General features: G+C 40.8%; 1 protein-coding gene across 2 annotated transcripts; it reads left to right on the top strand.

The window, feature by feature from the left end:
• The first annotated feature begins 5,652 nt into the window (after positions 1 to 5,652).
• hic1 (hypermethylated in cancer 1) lies at positions 5,653 to 19,712 on the top strand. 2 transcript variants are annotated; one of them, XM_058413424.1, is made up of 2 exons: positions 5,653 to 5,927; positions 12,927 to 19,712. In XM_058413424.1, the coding sequence occupies exon 2, from the start codon at positions 12,944 to 12,946 to the stop codon at positions 15,158 to 15,160; it is 2,217 nt and encodes a 738-aa protein (XP_058269407.1). In that variant the 5' UTR covers positions 5,653 to 5,927; positions 12,927 to 12,943; the 3' UTR covers positions 15,161 to 19,712. The 2 variants fall into 2 exon arrangements, with proteins under 2 accessions (XP_058269407.1, XP_058269406.1); XM_058413423.1 differs by lacking the exon at positions 5,653 to 5,927 and adding an exon at positions 7,683 to 7,892.
• The last annotated feature ends 877 nt before the right edge of the window (positions 19,713 to 20,589 follow it).

Genomic DNA, 20,589 nt, shown 5'->3' with positions numbered 1-20,589 from the left:
TGAGCAAGGAACTGGCCTGGCATACTCCCCAGCTCTGCCATTAATCAGAGGAGAGGAGAGGGGTAGTGTGTGTGTGTGTGTGTTTGTGTGTGTGTACGTGCTGATAGAGAGCTGGCAGGAAGGGGGATAGTGGTGGTGGTGGTATGGAGACCAGGACCTCCCAACAAAGCTGAAGAGTTCACCCAGCGAGCGAACACAGGAGGGGAGGGAGATTGTCAGACAAAAAGGCCTGGTGTGCAGATTGCGACTCGTCAGTGAGAGAGACTAAGAGGATGAGAGAGATAGAGATAAACAGAGCAGTTGGATGGAGCTGAGATGGAGCAAGACAGAGTGGGGAGTGGGGGAGAAAGAGAGGGCAGCGGAAACAGACGTGAAGTCCACTGAGGAGTAGGAGGAGAAATCCTAGATTCTGTCTATCATAGCGTATAAACATGGAAAATCTCATGGTTCAATACAAACAGATGTAGAATGTGCACTTTTGTCTCATTAAGGCAACTCGGTGCAAACGGTTTTTCACATTGCGGGTCTTTAACATACATCCCAGATGTCAAGTCTGCTTCTCTTCCAGGTCTCCATGCATTACTATACTGCACGCCTTGCACTCATCAAGAGCTCAAGAAGGATCAAATCTATCCCTATAGGCTTCCATGATGTACTTTCATCAGTAGTTATGGCTAATGACTTTCATCAGTAGCATTCAGAATCTCAAAAATGTGTGTTTCTCTGTGATGGTATGTTTACATTTTCCCAGGATATGGCAAAAAAAAATCCATGTGTACCATGTGCCAAACTCAACCTCACCATCAAGAGAGCAAGAGTGCCAACAGGATATGGTGTTAAAGTGAGAATACATGTGTATGATGAGTGAGTGCAAACATTCCCCATTCCTGAAGAGGGACGGCCCCAGAATGCAAAGCGGTTCTCTCCGGGTCCACAAGCACCCCTGCTACTTTTCCTGCGTTACTCTGATTATACAGGTGGGAGTGAAATCTAGAAAAGCGAAAACATTTCCAACCTGCTCCCCTCGCCCCCCAACAGGCCTCCTAGCATGCCTCTCTGCTGACATCACTGCACAGAGACCTGGTGGTGCAATCGTTCTCTTTCCCTTGCTCTCATTTGGTCTGTCTTTCTCTCACTTTACTTCCTGGCCTCATGATGTCACACACCATATGGTTTTCAGCGAGAATTAAGCCAGAAAAGAGATTTACATGGTGGAGAGGAGAGAAAAGGAGGAGGTTCAACAAGGGTTGTGTGTAGGACACAGAAAACAAAGGCCACTCTTCCCTTTTTGTGGTGTGTGTGTGTGTGTTAGGGGGAGCGTATGGCTGGTCTGTGTAGGGCTAATGAGGAGAGAGAAGGCAGCAGATATTGCTCAGTGTACAGCCATGTGCCCTGCAGATTATCATCTGGCGGGTCCGCTGTACACACACACACACACACACACACACACACAGAACCCATAACCACCAGCTCCACTGCTGCAGCACCTGGCACTGGGAAAGAACAGAATCAGAACATAGGACACACACAGGAGGCATGGGGCCATGGTACACGACACACTCTTAAACACTCTGAAACAAAAAAAAGGCCACGTTTCAAAGTGACATCTGGTAACAATAGACACATGCCTGTGAAGGTATTTTGAACGAATCGCACCACTGGGCCATTGAGTTCCACAGAGAAACAGTTGGCCAGCAAGTGGTGCACATGCCTTTTCGCCAATCCCAACGTGCCCAATTAAAGCCCGCACTCATATCATCACTATCAATCACTCAAGTCCTTCAATTTAGCTCTCATCTCCACTAAGCAACACACACTTCTAGCGCAGGATGGAGCCGTGTGTCGGCCAGGGTTCTCTCGCAAAAGAAGAAGAGGATGCAAATCATTCCCCTGGTGCATGCCCGTGCACTAAAGCTGTCTCAGCACATCTCATTAGAGTGAATTAGGACAGGGTGCGTGTAAATGTCAGTCCTACTACACAATTCTTTGTGTGATACTGATTCAAACGGAGTGAGTCTGGCAGCAGCGGGTCAATGTTCGTGCATGTGAGCCGACCACAAATAGAGAGAGTGCTCATCATTCTGCCACGGAGGGGATGCTCTGGTTAAATGTTACCCTCTTCACCCCGGTTCCCAAACTCCTCTGCATTGACATCAGGCCATCTGCCAGGCCCTTATGGAGTAAGAATAACTTAATTGGAATGTTTTTAGTCATTCCCTGTGTGCATTGAAATGAAATGCTGTGGACCCTGTGGAGCCCAAGGAAAACTACCAGAAAACGTAGAAACAGTTGTTCTGGTTAATGGCTCTGGTAGTTTACCTGCACCAGACATTACGATAAATAATGCTCTAAATCCTCTCCCTCTTTTAATGTAACCTGGTATGTTCCTTTGCATTTCCATAAAACCATAAAATATTTTATTATGCGGTCTCTTAATTTGTTCTATCATCTTCAGTAAGTTTCATCCTGATCAAGGATCTGGAATAATGGAGGATCTAGAGCCTGGTTGTGAGGCAGGAGTACCATACACACATTCACACACTCAGTCACACCTAGAGCAGCTTGAACTAGAGAGGTAGGAAATCATTTCAGGGAAGCCAGAGGAAACACACACAGAGAACATGCACAACAACTCCACTCAGAGAGAAACATGGGCTCAGGATCAAACTCTCATGCTACAAGGAGCTGTGTGGCTATGGAGTCAACTTTAACAGTGATGAAGATTTAACTAAAGCAAGAAAACAAGGAATTGAGAAAAAAAAAATCCCCTTTACAAAAACTTTTCAGCTATTTTTATACCACAAGGAATTTCTGTGTTTTGGAAGTTTCCTTTCAAGTTGCATCTTTTTCTCAATTCTTTTTTTGTAATGCGTGAATACTTTTGTCTACCTGGGCTTTTCCAACACCTTGTCCAAAGGACGTTGCTCTGTGTATTCTGTGTTAATTCAAATTAAATCACTGCTTACAGCATCGATCTGGAGGTGTATAGTGCTGACAGTTCAATTAGAGTTCATCGTTCAACACTGGGCTTAACCGAGATTTCTTTAAATAGTGTTTTGACAAGTTGGATTTAAAGTCTGGCAGAGGCCTCGATAAAGAGGACATGATAAAGAACAGTGTATCTGAGCATTTGTGTACATTTTGCTGCTCTATTATGTTACTATGTATTCTTGTTCTATGACCTGTACTGAACTTGTATCCCATCCTTGATGTATTCTCACCTTGTGCCCAGCGATCCAAGGATAGTGTCTGGATTTAACCTTGACCCTGATCAGAATAAAACAGTTACTAAAGATGAATGAGTGGAGCTTTTCATTTGAGTTTCTTCCATCATTACGGTTAATCAATAAAGACTGCAGACAAAATAAGTTCTTTCCCCTTTCTTCTAATTATATTTTTAATATTATCTATCACCACCTGAAACATAAAAAATAAAACATGCTTTTATTGATTTGATTAATTGCTGCATGGTAACATCTCCGTGATTTATTTAGGCATTTGCGTTTGTTTTAGTAATCTAAGTTGAGAAGGTCAAGCAGTGAAACATCAAACAGCACCTTACAGCTTTCTCCAAACCTATTGTGTGCTATGTTTAACCACTGCTTCTGCCACTGATACTTATGGCTTATGAATTATATTCCACACTTTGGCGTTAAAAGTGAACTGAAAACCAGCCAGGTGCTGGGGGGCTCACATCTGTCCTTTGTCTAGCTTTGCCTATCTGTGTCACTGAGGTTATCAACAGTTCATCAAGGGAAACTGGAAGTGAGAGACAATACCTCCTCTTCTTTTGAGCTGGACTCCTGTGACTTTGACCACTCTAGTGAAAGAACAGCACCTTGATCTTGGGTAATTTGAAGGGAAAAGCCCTGGAACAGACATCAGTCATCTGCTCAAGTGATTCAGAGGACAGAAGCAGGCAGTGACAAACAGACTACTGTCAGGTGAGTGTCTCTCTCTCAGTCATCACTACTAACCCTGAATGCGCTGCTCCAACTGGTCTGCTTTAAAACTGAATACAAATATATGACAACTGTTTTGTGCAACCAGTCTGAAGTGTCCAAACTCATTTGTATAACTAATAACAATACTAGAATTGATCAGTGACATGACACTGGCCATGCTGATTATTCTGGGAGTAAGAGCACTCAGTTTTGCACAGTTACTATCCAAACAGCTGATTTACATTACAAGTTTAATCCATTTAAAATGTTAATGTCACAGAAATTAGATTCATCCATGAAAAAAATGGACATTTTGTACCATTCTCTTGGTGTTTTTAGTGTTTGGGTAAGCTTATTACAAATCATTAAATAATTAAGCATTACATAATAACTTCTTTAATGACAACATCATGTTATCAGAGTTCTCAAAATGGGGCCTGGGGTCTGAGACGTAGGTGAAGTATTGCCAGAAGTCTGCAATTTTTGAAAAGGACGTTCCTGTGGTAAGGGTCACGATCAGCCACTACTGAGGTTGTTACAGTTCTTATAAACCTAATTACCTAATCCCTTGAATTGGACTTAATCCAAACCTCAATAAGTTCAAGCAGTCTCAAGTACTAGAAAAAAAAAGTTTTTTAATGGATCATTAAGAGTTCACTGGATAGTTAGGTTCTACCTGGAACCCTTTCTGAAAGGGAAACACTTGTAGGTTCCTCCATAAAACATTTTAGTGTTTCCTCAGAGGAAGAAGACCCTGAATCTGATTGTGATTTAAATGAGAAAGATATAGTATAGTATAGATGAATGATCTATACACACCTGTGGAAATATCAGCAATAGAAAGCTCTCAAGCCTAAAATAAATAAATAAACATGATAGTACACATATTAGATTATCTTCAATAAATAAATAAATATAATATGTGATAATAATAATAATAATAATAATAATAATAATAATAATAATAATAATAATAATAATAATAATAATAATAATAATAATAGGGGTACCTTTTATAAACTGCAACTTTAACATCTCTTAAAACAAATCTGTAGCCAGCAAACTAAAACTGTAACTCTTAATACTCTGGAACTGATTAAAAAAAAGATAAAAATGAACAACAACAACAACAACAACAACAACAACAACAACAAAAAGAAAAAGTTGTCCTAGGTTTTGTGTCATAAAGAATAAGCGTAGACGTAGTAAACCTCTACGTTTATAATACATTTCTAATACATTTATAACGTTCATATAATGAAGTTGCTGTGAACGTATTCACTTTAAAATATACAAGGTGGCTTTACTAGTATTCAGGGGTTTTATACCCCTAAATATTTATATTACGCCTGGTTTAAAAATACGCCCACAGCTCATTTTATTAATTTTTTCATTTATATATCTAATTACATAAGACAGTGAGATGGAAAAGATACTGTAAATAATCTGTCCCTATTCTAAAAATGACCATTGCATTGATAGACGGTGTAAAGGAGGGTCTGACAAACTGTAGGTACAGAGCAGCAGATGGAATAGAAAAAGTATCTTTACCCCTACAAAGTGCATCTATATCACATGTGGAGCGGATTAAAGGATCGGACATATTACATATCTACATTTTTGCGATCGTTGTTAAAGTACAGAGTTCGGGTATACTGGTCGTTGGAGATCTCCGGTACAGCCCGTGCTCAAAGCGCATGCGTTAACCGGTAGGTGTCGCTGCGCGCGCGGTCAGCAGGTCGCTCCACTCAGCACCGAGAGCAGCTCCAACCGGAACGTCCGATACAAACCGCGGCACGTGCGGAGTCAAAAGAGAGCGAGACACACAGAGAGGGGGAAGAAGAAGAATCAGCGAAGAAGAACTAGACTCCACCATAACTCAAGGTAGCGATCAGGAGATGACTTTTTGGATATCTGTGGATGACGAAATCCTGCAGAGAGAAAACTCAGCCGAGCGGTCGGTCCATCAGACATGACTCCGAGGTGGGTTACCAAAAAAAAAAAAAAGGACGGAGAGAGAGAGTGTGATCTGGGGTGTGACTGTGGCTGTGTGCTAATCCGTATGTTTAATAGTATGTCAAAATAGTTTGCTTTTATTGGAAATACGGTTCAGTGAGCGGTTTGGAACGGAGCCCAAGTGTACCTTACCTGCGGCAGCCATGTTTAGGTGAGCTGAGTGAGCGCGAGACCGGTGCGCCGTTACCATGGAGACATAGGACACGCTGCGTCTGAACACTGATGAGACATTACTGCGACTTTATTATTATTATTATTATTATTATTATTATTATTATTATTATTATTATTATTGTTATTATTATGCGTTTCCAGCATTTGAAACATACAATAACATATTAAAAAAAAAAAAATTTAGAAACTACAAAATTGCACCAAAAATCTAAGATTCTGCTCCATATAATTCAGCTGCGTCCCACTACAATATCTAAAAAAGAAGGCCACACGAAGTAACTTATTGTAAAGACAATTTCCTGTGTGAAGTTGTAGAGGCTAAATTCAGAAGTATGAGGTTCACACCTTTGCTGACACTGGTGCAGGCCAAAGGTAGTAGCATACTACGGAAAAACAAAAACAAACCTTTTTTTTTCTTCTTGTCCGAGGAAAGTTTGCTAAAAGTTTTCTGCACACACAAGGCTTATTCTTCACTGAATTTAACTCATGTGTGTGATTAATCGGCTCTTTTCACACTACATTTAATATAAATAATTAAATCGGTTAGGCAAGTAGATATATAACAAATAATTTGGCAAAATAAAGTTGTTTGCATGTTTCATAGCCTAGTTTCTATCCTGTATATGTTGACTTTGAATTTATGCACTCATAAAGAGATCCATCACCAGGTCCATTTGAACAATGTACACGATATCCATTCATCAGATTAGAAACCTCATGACTAGGATGACTTACAGCGATATAACCATAACCAAACGACTGCTTAAATTGCTTTACTTCAGTTCACTTAAACAAAAAGGCAGAATTACTTTTGAAAACAATCCAAATGCATCCAGGGTGTCTATTTGTAATTGATTACATATCGGCTATGATTAAAAAAATAAATAAATAAATAAAAAAAATAATTGCAGGCTTATTTTAGGTAAATCTGATTTCCCATTACACACGTGTTTCCCATATTGGAAGATATTTGCCTTGTAATCCGACTGCACCCCACATATCTGTTAATTCTGACTTGTTCAAGTGAGAATTGACCTAAAACTGACATCAGACAGCCTAAACCTCGCTATTAAAATACAGACAAAGGCAAGGCATCACTAGCCCGAGTGTACATGATGAAGAAGATGGTTGGTTGTTTTATGGGGTTTTCACCTAACTTTCTCTAGAGAACTGAACGGGTGTGTGATATACAGTAAAAACGCCTGTCTCTTTAAGGCGAGCTAACGGAGTGTTGTCAGGTTCAAGTTGGGGTCACAGTTAGTTCCTGCCCTTGCTTTTACCTTTTGAGTTTTATTGTAGACTGACATCACACACACAGAGAGCTACAGCACACTGCATCATCAGCTCCATTCGCTTTTTTAAATACACGCGCACACACACACACACACACACAAACACACACACAATAAGGGAAATTACTATAATAAAAAAAATTAATAAAAAAAAAAAAAGCCATGCTGTAGCGAGGGCACATTTTATAGGGGGAGGGAAAGAGGTGGAGAGTGAGCAAGCAGTCTTGAAAACAGAGAAAGAGAGAGAAAGAGAGAGAGAGAGAGAGAGAGAGAGAGGGGAGGGCGAACAACATTCATAGCAATTAATAATCTTAAAAAAAAGAGTTGGCAGTCGTGTGCGGAAAACTGGCATGGTTTTTGGAGGCTGGCAGTTCAGAGTTGAGACGTCAGAAATGCGTGCATTAGAGCGCTGAGATGATCATTACCGGAGACTCAGAGCGGATGGCAGAAGATCTCGGGTATCCAGGTAACTCCTTATGTTTATATATATATTATATAAATATATATTTTCTCCATATGTATTCGTCTCATTATTAACCGCTTATAAATGTATTTTACGGAGGCTTTCTATGCTTATTATTTATTATAATTTTTTTAAACGCGCTACTTCGATACACTGACGCATAACTCTTACATTAATTCTTGTTTTTCGTTTTTTTGTATGCTAGGACATAAAATTAATCACTGTGTATTTGCATTAGTGGCATGAATTAAACTTAAAGCTTTTTAAAGTTTACTTGTAGTGGCTTTTCCAGGCGTAACAAAATTATTGCTTATTGATCTCATGCACTCATTTACTGTGTTACAAGCTTTCGGGAATTCAAATGTGTTACTAAACTCAAATAAGTTCTTGAACAAACACAAAATATATATAAATTATATATATATAATTTGGTCCATTTTAGCACAACTGACAAGATGAGTTGGAATAAGAGTGCATGATGTTTTATATGTAATGATATTATGAGCTTCAGACATGGGTGCTGATGTGACAGCTGTTTGTTTTCACCAAAACCAAAGCACGTGAAGAATTATTTTGAGTTATTTTATGACTGCTGTCAGTGTGTGAAATAAGAACATGATGAGCCTGAGTAAGACGATGAATAAGATGATGGATAAGAATATCCCTGAAACTCGTGTCACTTTGACTTAGCGCCTGTTGTGGACTGAAGTTAGGGGCATCATGAAATGTTTAAAAAATGGACTTGTAATTCAAAGAGCATATTCATCAAATAGTTGATTAGTTGTCTTTTAGCGTTTATATCCCTGCATAAGAAACACGATGGATTTAAATAGTTATGCTTTAAAAAGTAGGTGACAAAAATGGAGCCCAAACGTAACTTGTTCACAGTGGCGCAAAATGACAGGCTGTCTTAAGGAGCTGAGGAGAAAGAGCAGAGAAATATTTTCAAAGCGGATAACAGAGTGTGTTTTTCTAGTCAGGCTGTTAGATTGAAGTGCCTTTCTTTGCCCGAAGGAAAACGTTTAAAATGTGAAAGAAGAGCTGGTGTGTGTTAAAAGCGGCTGTGGCAGTGTTAAGGAGATTTGTGAATGAACTTGGAGTCCGGGAGAGCGACACACACACACACACACACACACACACACACAGAGAGAGAGAGAGAGAGAGAGAGAGAGAGGGAGAGAGAGAGGAGAGAGAGAGGAGAGAGAGTTCTGCAATTTCTCCTCCGCGTAGCTGAAATGTGCGAACGACATTAGCGCAAAAAAAACAAGTGTGTAAAATATAGTTATAGCAATGACTGAAAGTTTACTCATTAAATCACTTCATCATGCTCGTTAACAACAGACACCAGAAGTAGAAGTCCTGATTCACAATCTGGGCTGATTTAAGTACAACCTTTATTTGTTTTTATGTGTGTTGGATCCCATTCACCCTAAATATTTATTTAGATGAAATTATAACCGGTATATTAAAGCTATATTTGTAGCTATATTGAACGAATAATTTGTTAACATTTCATATCTTGGTACTTGTAAACGTGTTAGTTTATTTAAACGCTTATTAAATAAGGATCTTCTTTTCGCTATGATTAATTGAAGCTAAAAAAAAGTGCAAACATTTAATAGCATATATTCTATATATGATGCTTTTCTATTTCTATTCCCAAGCCATCTGATCGGCTGTGACAGCCTGTAGGTTTTCGAGGCTAATCTATATATTTTAAAAAAAATCTACTACCTATTAAACTTCTATTAAACAGTTATTTCTAAGTGTTCAATATCTTAACAAAAGATTATGGATATGACCTGTTGAACATATGCACTAAACTGCGGACAAAATAAATCTCTATAGGAGGATTTGTGGTTAAGAGCTGATTGAGGGAGGAAAGAGAGAGAGAGAGAGCGAGAGAGAGAGAGAGAGAGAGAGATAGTGGAGTGTAAGTCAGAGGGATGTAGGTACAGGCAGACTTTAATTCCCTCAATTTTAGACCCCTGCCTCAACCCAAAACCAGCCAAGTGACAACACAGACAAAACACAGGGCCTAATGAATACCAAACCGTCCAAAATAGGACCCACGGGCCGTCCTAAAGCAAGAGCATGGATCATACCAAATATAGCAAATTAGTCCATCACACCCAGACTATATATTGGGAATAAGGCTCTTGCGTTACTTTTATACATCCTGCTGGCATTCTATACATCTTTATAGTCTTATTAAGTCTTTTCTTAAATCTAACCATCGTGTTTGCACCTGTTTACTGTTTATAGGTGAAGTGTTTTACTTAACGGGATTCAGTAAAGCAAACATTGCTGACCTGGAAAGTGATTATTAGGATTAAGATTAGGGCCGTATAGGCTATTTTGGTAATTAGGACTAATTTTAGGAGGTGGAAAGTAACTGTAAGGTATTGTAATGTAAGGTATTTGACATTGGTGGTTTATTTTAGGCTGTAGAAGAGACACATTCGTCTAATCGGGGTTTGTAAGGAGCGCAGGGGACGTGCAGGAGGATATAAGTGTTTACGCGTGGAGTTCAAACAAAGCTTTTTAAACATGATTTACTTGTGCTACCACTTCCCTTTTTGACTCGACGCTGTGAGCGCCTGACAGAATAGAGGGGATGTTCAATACCTTAATCGACAAAAAAATTGACAAGCTGTTATTCTTTTTATTCTAATTTTATTGGTCGTATTTGGGAAAAGGCAACGTTATCGCAGCTCTCTCTCTCTCTCTCTCTCTCTCTCTCTCTCTCTCTCTCTCGCACACACACACACACACACACAGGGAAAAGGTATACTTATATGTCATGAATATTTGGGTTTTGGGGCCCCCCCAGCACTATCGTTCTTTATTTCTTAAATGGGAAAGCTATTACTCTTTCTCCCTTCGCTTAATTTTACACCTGCAAATGATGAAAAATAATGAAAATTACCGAGACAATCCCCAGGCTGTGGCTTTTTCTTTTCTCACGAAGAGGGATCTAGGAACAAATGCACAGAGAGCACAATATCATCTCAGTGTTAGGTCACTAGTGTCCGTGACCATCGCAATACATGAATCTGTATTACACTTTTGGCATAAATAAAGGCGTAGTATCATAAAGGTGTAAAGTTATATGCATTTTCTTAGACGTATATATTTGTAGCGGATTTTGAGATGAATTCTGGCCAATTATTATTAATTATTCCTATTCAGAAATGCGCAAAACGTAACCATGCTTTAAACCGTGGAGCAAACGGCGCACATGCGCTCTGCGCTACAGGTGTATTGTTGACCTAACGACTTCTGATTGCTATTTTCTTATCTAGTTTTTTTTTTTTTGCGTGATGAGGCTTGCTTAATCTTGTTTGTTATTTCCGCTTAAATTGCAAGATTGGTTTTGTTTTAATGTTTGCAAGCTGTTTGTTTTGTACCAGACTGTTTGCTTTTAGTCCACTCACAAAGTCACCATTTTACAGTCAGACGGATAAGTGTGAGTTTTAGGAGTTCTGTTACTGCGTTTCTGTGAAGGCGCACTCTGTCAGCTGCGCGCGCGGTAAAGCGCTTCGTGCACCTCTGTGTCCGGAGTGCAACTCAGTCTGTAGGGAAGTGTGAGGGAAAAATCCGCACATCTGATTACTGGTAAAATTTCTCTCAAGTCATTTTGACACGATTACATGGATCACCCTGATTTTTAGATTGAAAAACAAAACAAACAAAAAAACCCCAACCAAAACCAACCAAACCCAAAAAAACCCAGCAGAATTGGTTTTCATTGCTTCATATAAAACCATACTAATGTCCCGGGGTCGTGCATGCTCCATGACATACTGCTTAAGTTGTTTTCGTCTGCACATTAATAAAAAGTTTACAGTATCATATAACTGAACAGTAAGCATATACTAGAACATTAAGGGAAAAATTAAATTGAAGCGTATAAATACAGACTTCCTTATTCCTCTATAAAGAAGCGAACGTGCAACGATATAAACAAAGAGAGGATGACTATGGCTGACCTTATTTATTTAGCTGCTGGTTTCCCATCACTGAAGTCAAGCCCTAGGGGACCCCAGAAATCTGTTTTATCTTGTATATAAAGTACACGTACGCTGTAGCAGTGTTTAAACAACACATCCTGGTGAATGCGCACAAGTTATATAATAGGGATTTGTACATCTAATATAGAGCAGAGATATTGTTTTTGTTAAACATCCCTGGTAATAATGATCATTTTCCATACAGTGCTAATGAAGGTTAGTTTGCACCCCAGCCCTGTAATTCTGATAAGATTTACAGTAAGTGTGTCTGTAGTTCCTTATTTGACCGAGCTAAAAGGGAGCTGACTGTCCTATCTTTTATTGGACACATTTTTGTCCCACTGGTTTATACCTGCTGTTCGTCACACTTGCAAAACGTTCAGTAAGACTTTGTTTAAAACTTCACACACCACCTCTGGAATACTTTATCAGGAAGACAGTAACATGAAAACACATTTATACTGCCATTTTCCACCTATATGTATACTTTTGCCTTTTCGCTGTAGGTTTGAAACATGCACTTATATGCTTACCATTGTGTCCCTTGTCGTTTAGTAGGATCTCAATTTTAAATATTAATTTGGACTTTTTTATGGACCGTGGATCGGAAATATTTTGACATTAGTTTTCTGCAAAGACAGCATGAAGGTGAACCGCAGGGACCACTTTTGGGCTCTAAACGCAGTGTATTTATTTTCATTATACCTTTGTTCTCTGCCAACCAATAATATATATATATATATATATATATATATATATATATATATATATATATATATATATATATATATACTTCTCTCAGGTACTCTTCTCAAGTAGTAGGCCTTCAGTTGTCCTTTCAGTCAATACTTATTAAACAAGACAATTTGGCTTAAGAATGACATTCTGAACAGACGTGTCAGTTTACTATGCTGGGCTTCAGCTGTACTTTGGGTTTCAGCAGCATATTAAAAACCCAACAGTGTGCTAGGGTTCATATAGAGGTTATTGGATAAAGTCTTAACTTCTTTTCTTACTGTTTCAGGTGGTGGACTGAAGACAATGCTGGATGCCATGGAAGTCCCAACTCATGCTAGGCACCTCCTCTTGCAACTGAACACGCAACGCACCAAAGGCTTCTTGTGTGATGTCATCATAGTGGTGCAAAATGCTCTATTTCGTGCTCATAAGAACATTCTGGCTGCCAGCAGCCTCTACCTTAAATCCCTTGTTGTCCATGACAACCTCATCAACCTGGACCACGAGATGGTGAGTCCAGGTGTTTTCAGAGTCATCCTTGACTACATATACACAGGACGCTTAAGTGAAGGTGACCCCACCTCTCCCACAGAGCCCAACATAGGTGCAGTACTGGCAGCTGCTAGCTATTTGCAGCTGCTGGACTTGGTAGCCCTGTGCAAAAAGAAGCTAAAAAGAAATGGGAAATACCACTTACGACCCCCGTCTGGGTTTCTGCCTTACACTAAAATGAGCCCCAGTGGAGTGCTGGGTGGTAGGCTGCGAGTGTCCACTCCAGTAATACAGCCCTGCTTCCCTGGTGGGGTGATGAGCACACCACGAGGCCCATCATTGGAGGATCTACCACCCCATTCCCTGGCCCCCCATGTAGGAGAGCTTTATGCTCCACTCCCTACACAGGGTCAGCAGCATTACCCTCATTCTCAAGCAACCCTGCCTCCACAACCAGGTCTACGTTTGCCTTCTGCAGACAGAAACTGCTCACCCATATATGGCCTAGACCTCTCCAAGAAGAGCCCCAGCTCCCAGCAGCATTCTACCCATCCTCATCTGAGTCACCCCAACGAGGAGCCAGAGGGGGAACTGAGTCACCGCACAAGCCCTCTTCTTAGTCCAACCGATGGCTCAGGGAAAATGGAGGCTGTGCATCACACTGGCTCTCTCACTTCACGATCTTTTCCCCTCCTCAACCAACTGCCCCAACTCCCTCGTTTTCAGCGTTCAAGTTCCCAGGGACAGGAGGCCTACCCCTGCCCTCCGAGCCCTGAGCCCTCAGAAGAACCAGGTGACCGCAGCAGGGATGGTTCCAACATTTACCGCTGGGTAAAGAATGAGCCCATGACCTACAGTGTGGAAGATGAAGATGAGGATGATGAGGAGGATGATAGTGGGGGCATGGGTGAGCAGGATAAAGACACACACCACCAACATTTGAATCACCACAAAAACAGTGAGGAGAAGTTGAACCTTAGTGAGGGAGGCTATGACAGGCCAGTAACCTGTGATGGAGAGGATGAGAATGGGACGGGCAGTGAGGAAACAGGCAGCAGTGAAGGCAGGCCATCTCCCCCTGGTCCCCGTGGGAGGTATCATATGCCTTATGAGCCAGAGAGCTTTGGAGATAACTTATATGTGTGCATCCCATGTGGCAAAGGGTTCCCTAGCTCTGAACAGCTCAATGCCCATGTGGAAACACATGCAGAAGAGGATCTCAACCATGTGGGAGAGCTAGAAAACCCAAACAGCAACGGCACTGACAAACCCGCCAGCACCAATGGACCGACAAACCTGAACAGCACTGGCAGCCTCCACAACACCTACTCAGACAGTAAATTAGGGCAGAACCTACATCCAGTGGGCATTGGGGAAATGATTCGGCCATATCGCTGTGCCTCCTGTGATAAAACTTACAAGGACCCGGCCACCCTAAGACAGCACGAGAAGACCCACTGGCTGACCCGCCCTTACCCCTGTAGCATCTGTGGCAAAAAATTCACCCAACGTGGCACCATGACCCGCCACATGCGTAGCCACCTGGGCTTAAAGCCTTTTGCCTGTGATGCCTGTGGCATGCGTTTCACTAGGCAGTACAGGCTCACTGAGCATATGCGCATTCACTCTGGTGAAAAGCCATACGAGTGCCAGGTTTGTGGTGGCAAATTTGCCCAGCAGCGTAACCTCATTAGTCACATGAAGATGCACAGCAGTGGTGGTAATGGTGGAGGATTCATATCCGATGGCAAGCTGAAGATGGACTTCTCTGAGGGCATCTTTCCCCTAAGTAAGTATGCAGCTGAACATCTAGGCCTGAAACAGGAAAAGGCCTCTGAGCTTCTTGCACAGGCCTCCCAGCAGTTACTGGCAGATGCCAAGGCCATGGAAAGCCTTTATCCGCTGTCCAAACTGACTGCAGAGCACTTAGGCCTCACCCATGATAAGATGGATGTCCTGCCACTGCCACCTGCCTCTCAACAGCTACCTGCAGAGGCACGCACCATTGACCGTTACTCCCCCAGCTAGAGAGGAGACCACCAACTCTGTCTTCCATCAGCAGAACTCAGCTGCCCAGCTATGACACACAACAAAATGCCTGTAGGCTGCCCACAGTATTGTAACTCTCACCTCAACTTCAATGAACCTGCACCTCAGACACAGAAGGAAAGAGACCTTTAGCCAGAAAATTGCATGCAGGATGCATTGACTGTTAAAAGTGCCTTTCTCTACACATTTTGTAATACAGCCATTTTTTTTTAAAGGAGAACTGTTATTTATAATTTGCTCCAACCATGGACACACTCACGTAACAGTGCAGTATTTATATTAAAGAATAAGATCCTTTTTATTCAGCTTCGGAGCCAACCAGTCAATTGAAAACCAAAAAGACATTTTTATTTATTTTATTTGTTTTTGTATGTAAGTAAAACCCAAAGAAAATAGCTTTCAAAAGAGTGTTGCAATCATACCCTTAACCTGTGTAATAAGTGTGACTATTGTATATAGAATAAGTAACAAAGCACATATGAACAATTTTCAGGGCTTCTGACCAGGACGGAAAAGGGATTCTGGGCAAAAGAGAAAGCTGCATCTTTGGAATTTTATGATAATTGGAGGACTTTTTGGAATACTGGATATCTCCTTTAAATCAGTTTCCTGCTTTGCTGAGTGGCCCAGCATTCCCATACAAAAAAGGGAGCAACTACGTGAAGCCAGTAATTGTTCCAGCACTTTGGTAAAGTGACTTAAGCTTATCTATGCATTGATATAGTAAGTCCCATTTTGTAGAGAGAATATCCAGAGTGTCATATATAGTTTGAAATATTTTACATATTATAACCCACCTTCTTACAAGTGCCTTCATACTGGTTGTTTAAAGAGAAATAAGCAAATCCGTTTGAGTGCACCACTGACATATTATTGTTCATAGTCCAATCATGCCAGTAATCCATGGTGGTGAATTTATGTGCATCTGGTGAGATAGACTAAGCATGGGTGTTGCCTTTAAAATCGGGTAATATTTACAATTCAGCAATGCAGCCCAAACATTCTTCAGGAGAACACAGTGAACCCATTAGAAAAGCGTCGAGCCTCAACAACACTCAAAACCAAACAAATAGCAATCGAAACAAAAGCATTTTTTCTCCAGATCCAGTGTATATAAACTCCATCCAAGTAGCTCACATTATTTGATAAATAATGAATCTAATAGCATTTAAAGTAAACTTCCATAATCAGAGTATACATCACAGGGAGCTGCATAGGCCCACTCATGGTGTTGTTGCTTTCAGGTTAATATGTGAAGCTGTTAATGTGACAGCCATGAAGATTAGACATAGGGCACTCTCCCTGACACTGATAGCATGGATAAATCTCAGCACTCTCACTGCAGCTGCTCCACTCAGGATAAGCCCTGTGAAATCCCCAATTCTCTGCGACTGTTCGTGCTGTCTGTCAGCCTGATCCCAGATTTCATGGCTGCTAAGCAGTCTTGTGATGTACACACTGCCTGGATCACCCCAACTGCACACCCGAACACCACCTGCCCGTAACATACAAGCAGCAAACCAAATTTGCAAAGACATATTATGTCTTATTATGTGACATATCAATATTATTTATACGCACCTGTACCTTATACTTATTTACCAATGATACTGGGAATTTTCCTTTTTTTTTTGTTTTTTAAGAGGGGGGTTTATTGACCACTATTGACATTTACAACCTCAAGAGGTAAATGTGAAGACTTACTTAAGCCATGAATGCACTGTGATAGGACTTATAACCCTCCCAGCCTTAGCGAGCATACTGAACATGTTACAATGTTGTAGGCAACTTCAGTACATTGCCTTCTAGTGATCTTTTTCTGTAGAATGTCATCATGTTGATGTTTGTTTTGGTTACATTTGATAGATTGACTCTTAAACCAAAGTGAAGTGAAACTGGTGCTTACCTCAGGACCTGACCCATCTCAGAATGGGGACACAGTTAGGAAATAGCTAAGCATGTACACAGACACACATAACACACACGCACTCACACACACACACACACACACACACACATCCCCTCTTAAGGCAGAGTTGTCCTCTTTAAACCTGTGGTTATTTCAAGATTATGAAAATGTGTACATGTTGTCAGTTTCTACAAGAGTCTATAATTCTTAACAATGTTTCTGAGTAGTTTACTTGAGTCTCTTCTGTTCTTATGTTTTCCTGGATATTTCTTCATCAGCACCTGTAAATATTCCTGTGTATGCAGCACAATTCTGAACACTCCCTCTTCCCCAGAGCAATATCCATCCTTAGTGTTAAATGCTATGCTGTATATAAAAATGCGATAGTGTTTATCAATAATTCGCTGCAGTGATAAACACTGGGGTTGACTTGGTAAAGAAGAAGCATAGTTTCTAAAGTTGACTGACCCATGTTCAGGGTGTGACTGAAGGAGCTTCAGCTGAAACCTTGGCAATAACGCATGACTGGGTTCCTACTCAGACTTTGTATATACTGACTATTAAACTACACACAAGCAACCAGCAAATTTGGGCTTTAGAGAAATGCTGTGATTTCCTAATACATTTGAAGTGGATAGCAGGGATTCAGACACACACACACAGTCACAGTGTAAACGGAATACAAATCTACTGACTCAAGCCTATGGACAATATTACTACAATATTATTACTATTATAATAGTGAAATCTGTGACCGCAGACATATTAATGCACATAGAAAATGTGGATTTTAGTCCTGGGGATATAAATCTAACACTCCCCTTCTCTGCCATTCATTAAACACCTCTGGTCTCTCGTGGACTATCTTTCTTCCTATTTTATACACTTTTTTTATACCCATTCCAAAAACTCAGAACTATCTATTTTCTGTACTGTACTAGATATATTACAGTAACTTGGGAGAGTGCGTAGAGAATTGGACAAATATACACATGAGAAAGGTGACATGGCGACTTGTGTATTAGTCTAGGTGAGCTCTTTGAGTGAGCAGAGAGAGTGTGTGTGTGTTTCAGGGAATGTAGTGAACTCATCTCGGTAGTAGCAGTGAGCAGGATGCATAGTATGGTTCTGCTCAAAAGCAGATAACGCTAGTAGAGTGCAGAAGAGATGAAGAGAGAGGAAAAGAGAGGTTAGCAGAGGTTGGGGATTCCAAGTCTTGTCTTGATTATGGAAGAGTAATCTATGACTCCTTTCCATTCAGAAAAGAAACGCAGTGTCTGGCCTGCTTTACATTTTCTTTTGCTTCTTTTTCTTTTTCATGCCTTTTTTACTCTGGACAGAGGCAGTGTTTGACAGTTTACAAAAAGTTGTTAACTCTCTGGTCACTCTTCTTATTCAAAGAGTGGGCCAAGCGAAGAAAAGCAAAGCTTTGGAGATGAAGAGAAATATGTGGAACAATACACTGTACTAACCATACTTCAAAATCTGGTCCAAAGGAAATATTCCTCTCAGTCTGAGGAAGCTCCCTCAGTCAGAGCAGAAACCAAAGCTTACTGAAGCCAGCCTTAAAGTTTATATGGACAAAATCTACTCAGCAGAAGAGTAGTATAAACATCCAAATCAAGTGTGTTACTGTGGGTGTTTAAAACATGGCCATTGTGGTCCCACTAAAATCTTAATTCTAGCTGGTTCCTGTGGTCTAAAATGTTAGATTCAATGATGAACACATGCAGAGGTAATCTTATCTATCACATACCACAAAGATTCTTAGAAATGTCTTATTCATATTATGAATCAAACCCACGCATTTCTGCATAAAAGTATCCATCTATGGTTATGGATGCTGACTCTTGCCTGAATGAGAGCTTCTTAAGCTGTTTCTTTTCTGTCTGTTTGGAGCTTTGGTTGATTAAGAAATGGCCCATAAAGCACCTGTCAATTCGCCTTGCATTTCAGCAAGAGAGAGCATGTGCTAAAAAGTGCATGATCCATGACAAACTTCATTTTACTCAGCTGTTTCACATTGACTTATAACGAGGGCATATTTCGAGAAAAACCATCGCCTCATGATTGTTCCTGCTCCATGGCTAATCGCACCACTCCCTCTCTCTCTACTCACACCATCCCACCTTCTCCTGATTCTAACTCACTGCTTTCTTTCACTTCTCTGGAAGCACCTTGGATCTCTATTGCGCTCCCTCCCACCGGCTGACCCAGAGCTCTGACCACAAGCCCATGGCCGCACCTTCTGATGAAGTGGCGTCCAGCTGCTCTTCTTGCTGTAGAAGACAGTTGTCTAAATGTTTATGCGAAAAACTAGTTTCTTTTTCTTCACACCCCTATCAAGTTCCATGATAAACATGAAGGCATGTGTTAAGATTCTCTGTGGGGCTAGATCAGCTAAATAAACAGCTGACGATGCTATCATCTCAGACTTAGTTCCTATAAAAATGTGTCATAGCTGGAGATAAAACAGGGATTGCTGTGACTGAATAAAAGTCCAGGCTGGTATAAAGACACATGAGGGAGAATACACTCGATGCTAACATGGAGAACACAGGGAGTGCACTATTCTGTATGTGCGTTGCTGTAGGAAGTGAACCTGGAAATGAAATAAGAGAATATATCAGAGATCTGGAGTTTATATATAGACAAGATTAATGTGCTTTTCTGTTTCACCTCTGGTAACTTGTCATCCTGTGGGACAGGTTTGGACTCTTTAATTTGGCTCACAGTATTTTTTTTTTAAAGGACAAAGATCTTTCAGGTGGTAAAGGAAGACTCCTTTTTTTGCGGAGTAGCATCGAATGACTGCATAGTGAATTGGGCTTGCATTTCCATTTCAAAGTTTGTTCCATGAGAGTTGATATCATGTTACTTGGCCTTAAATTATTACTCCCATCTTCCCACATGAACTGGTTCTCCACAGGCTTTACAGCGAGTCCGGCAATCGCTCCTTTATTGTGTTTAGTTTGTTGCGCTTGCACTGCTGAACATTTTGCAGCTCTGCAAATGGACAGAGGAGACTCCTGATTAGCAGATTAGATAGAGTCCATAAAAAAGCTACATGAAAATGGACCAGCTATGCAGAGCTGTCTACAGTGCCTTTACATTCATTGGACTTGAGTGCAGCTTCAATTCAGCCAACTGGGGAATTCAAACATGTAAACAAAGGAAAAGTTTAACACGAGGAGAATGGCAGAGCAGAGTGCCTGATTTTATCGCAATGCTGATAGTCATGCGTGACCACACACACACACACACACACATATGCACACGCACAATATACAGCTGGATGGCAGACAGCCCTGTCACTGCTCTGTGTTCCAGATTAGGTCAGATTTAATTAGGCTGCCCAGCTCCTTTTGGAGTGTCACTTTGAGTTTAAAAAGCCATTACTAAAATGCAGGCTGGGTTACTGATGGGGTGAAGCAGAAATCAGACCAGCCAGAACACTGCTGAGACATCTGGACACTCTGCGCACACACCTATATACAAG

This window comes from Hemibagrus wyckioides, linkage group LG17, assembly GCF_019097595.1.
Source record: "Hemibagrus wyckioides isolate EC202008001 linkage group LG17, SWU_Hwy_1.0, whole genome shotgun sequence".
NCBI lineage: Eukaryota > Metazoa > Chordata > Actinopteri > Siluriformes > Bagridae > Hemibagrus > Hemibagrus wyckioides.
This window is presented reverse-complemented; position numbering and strand designations above follow the sequence as displayed.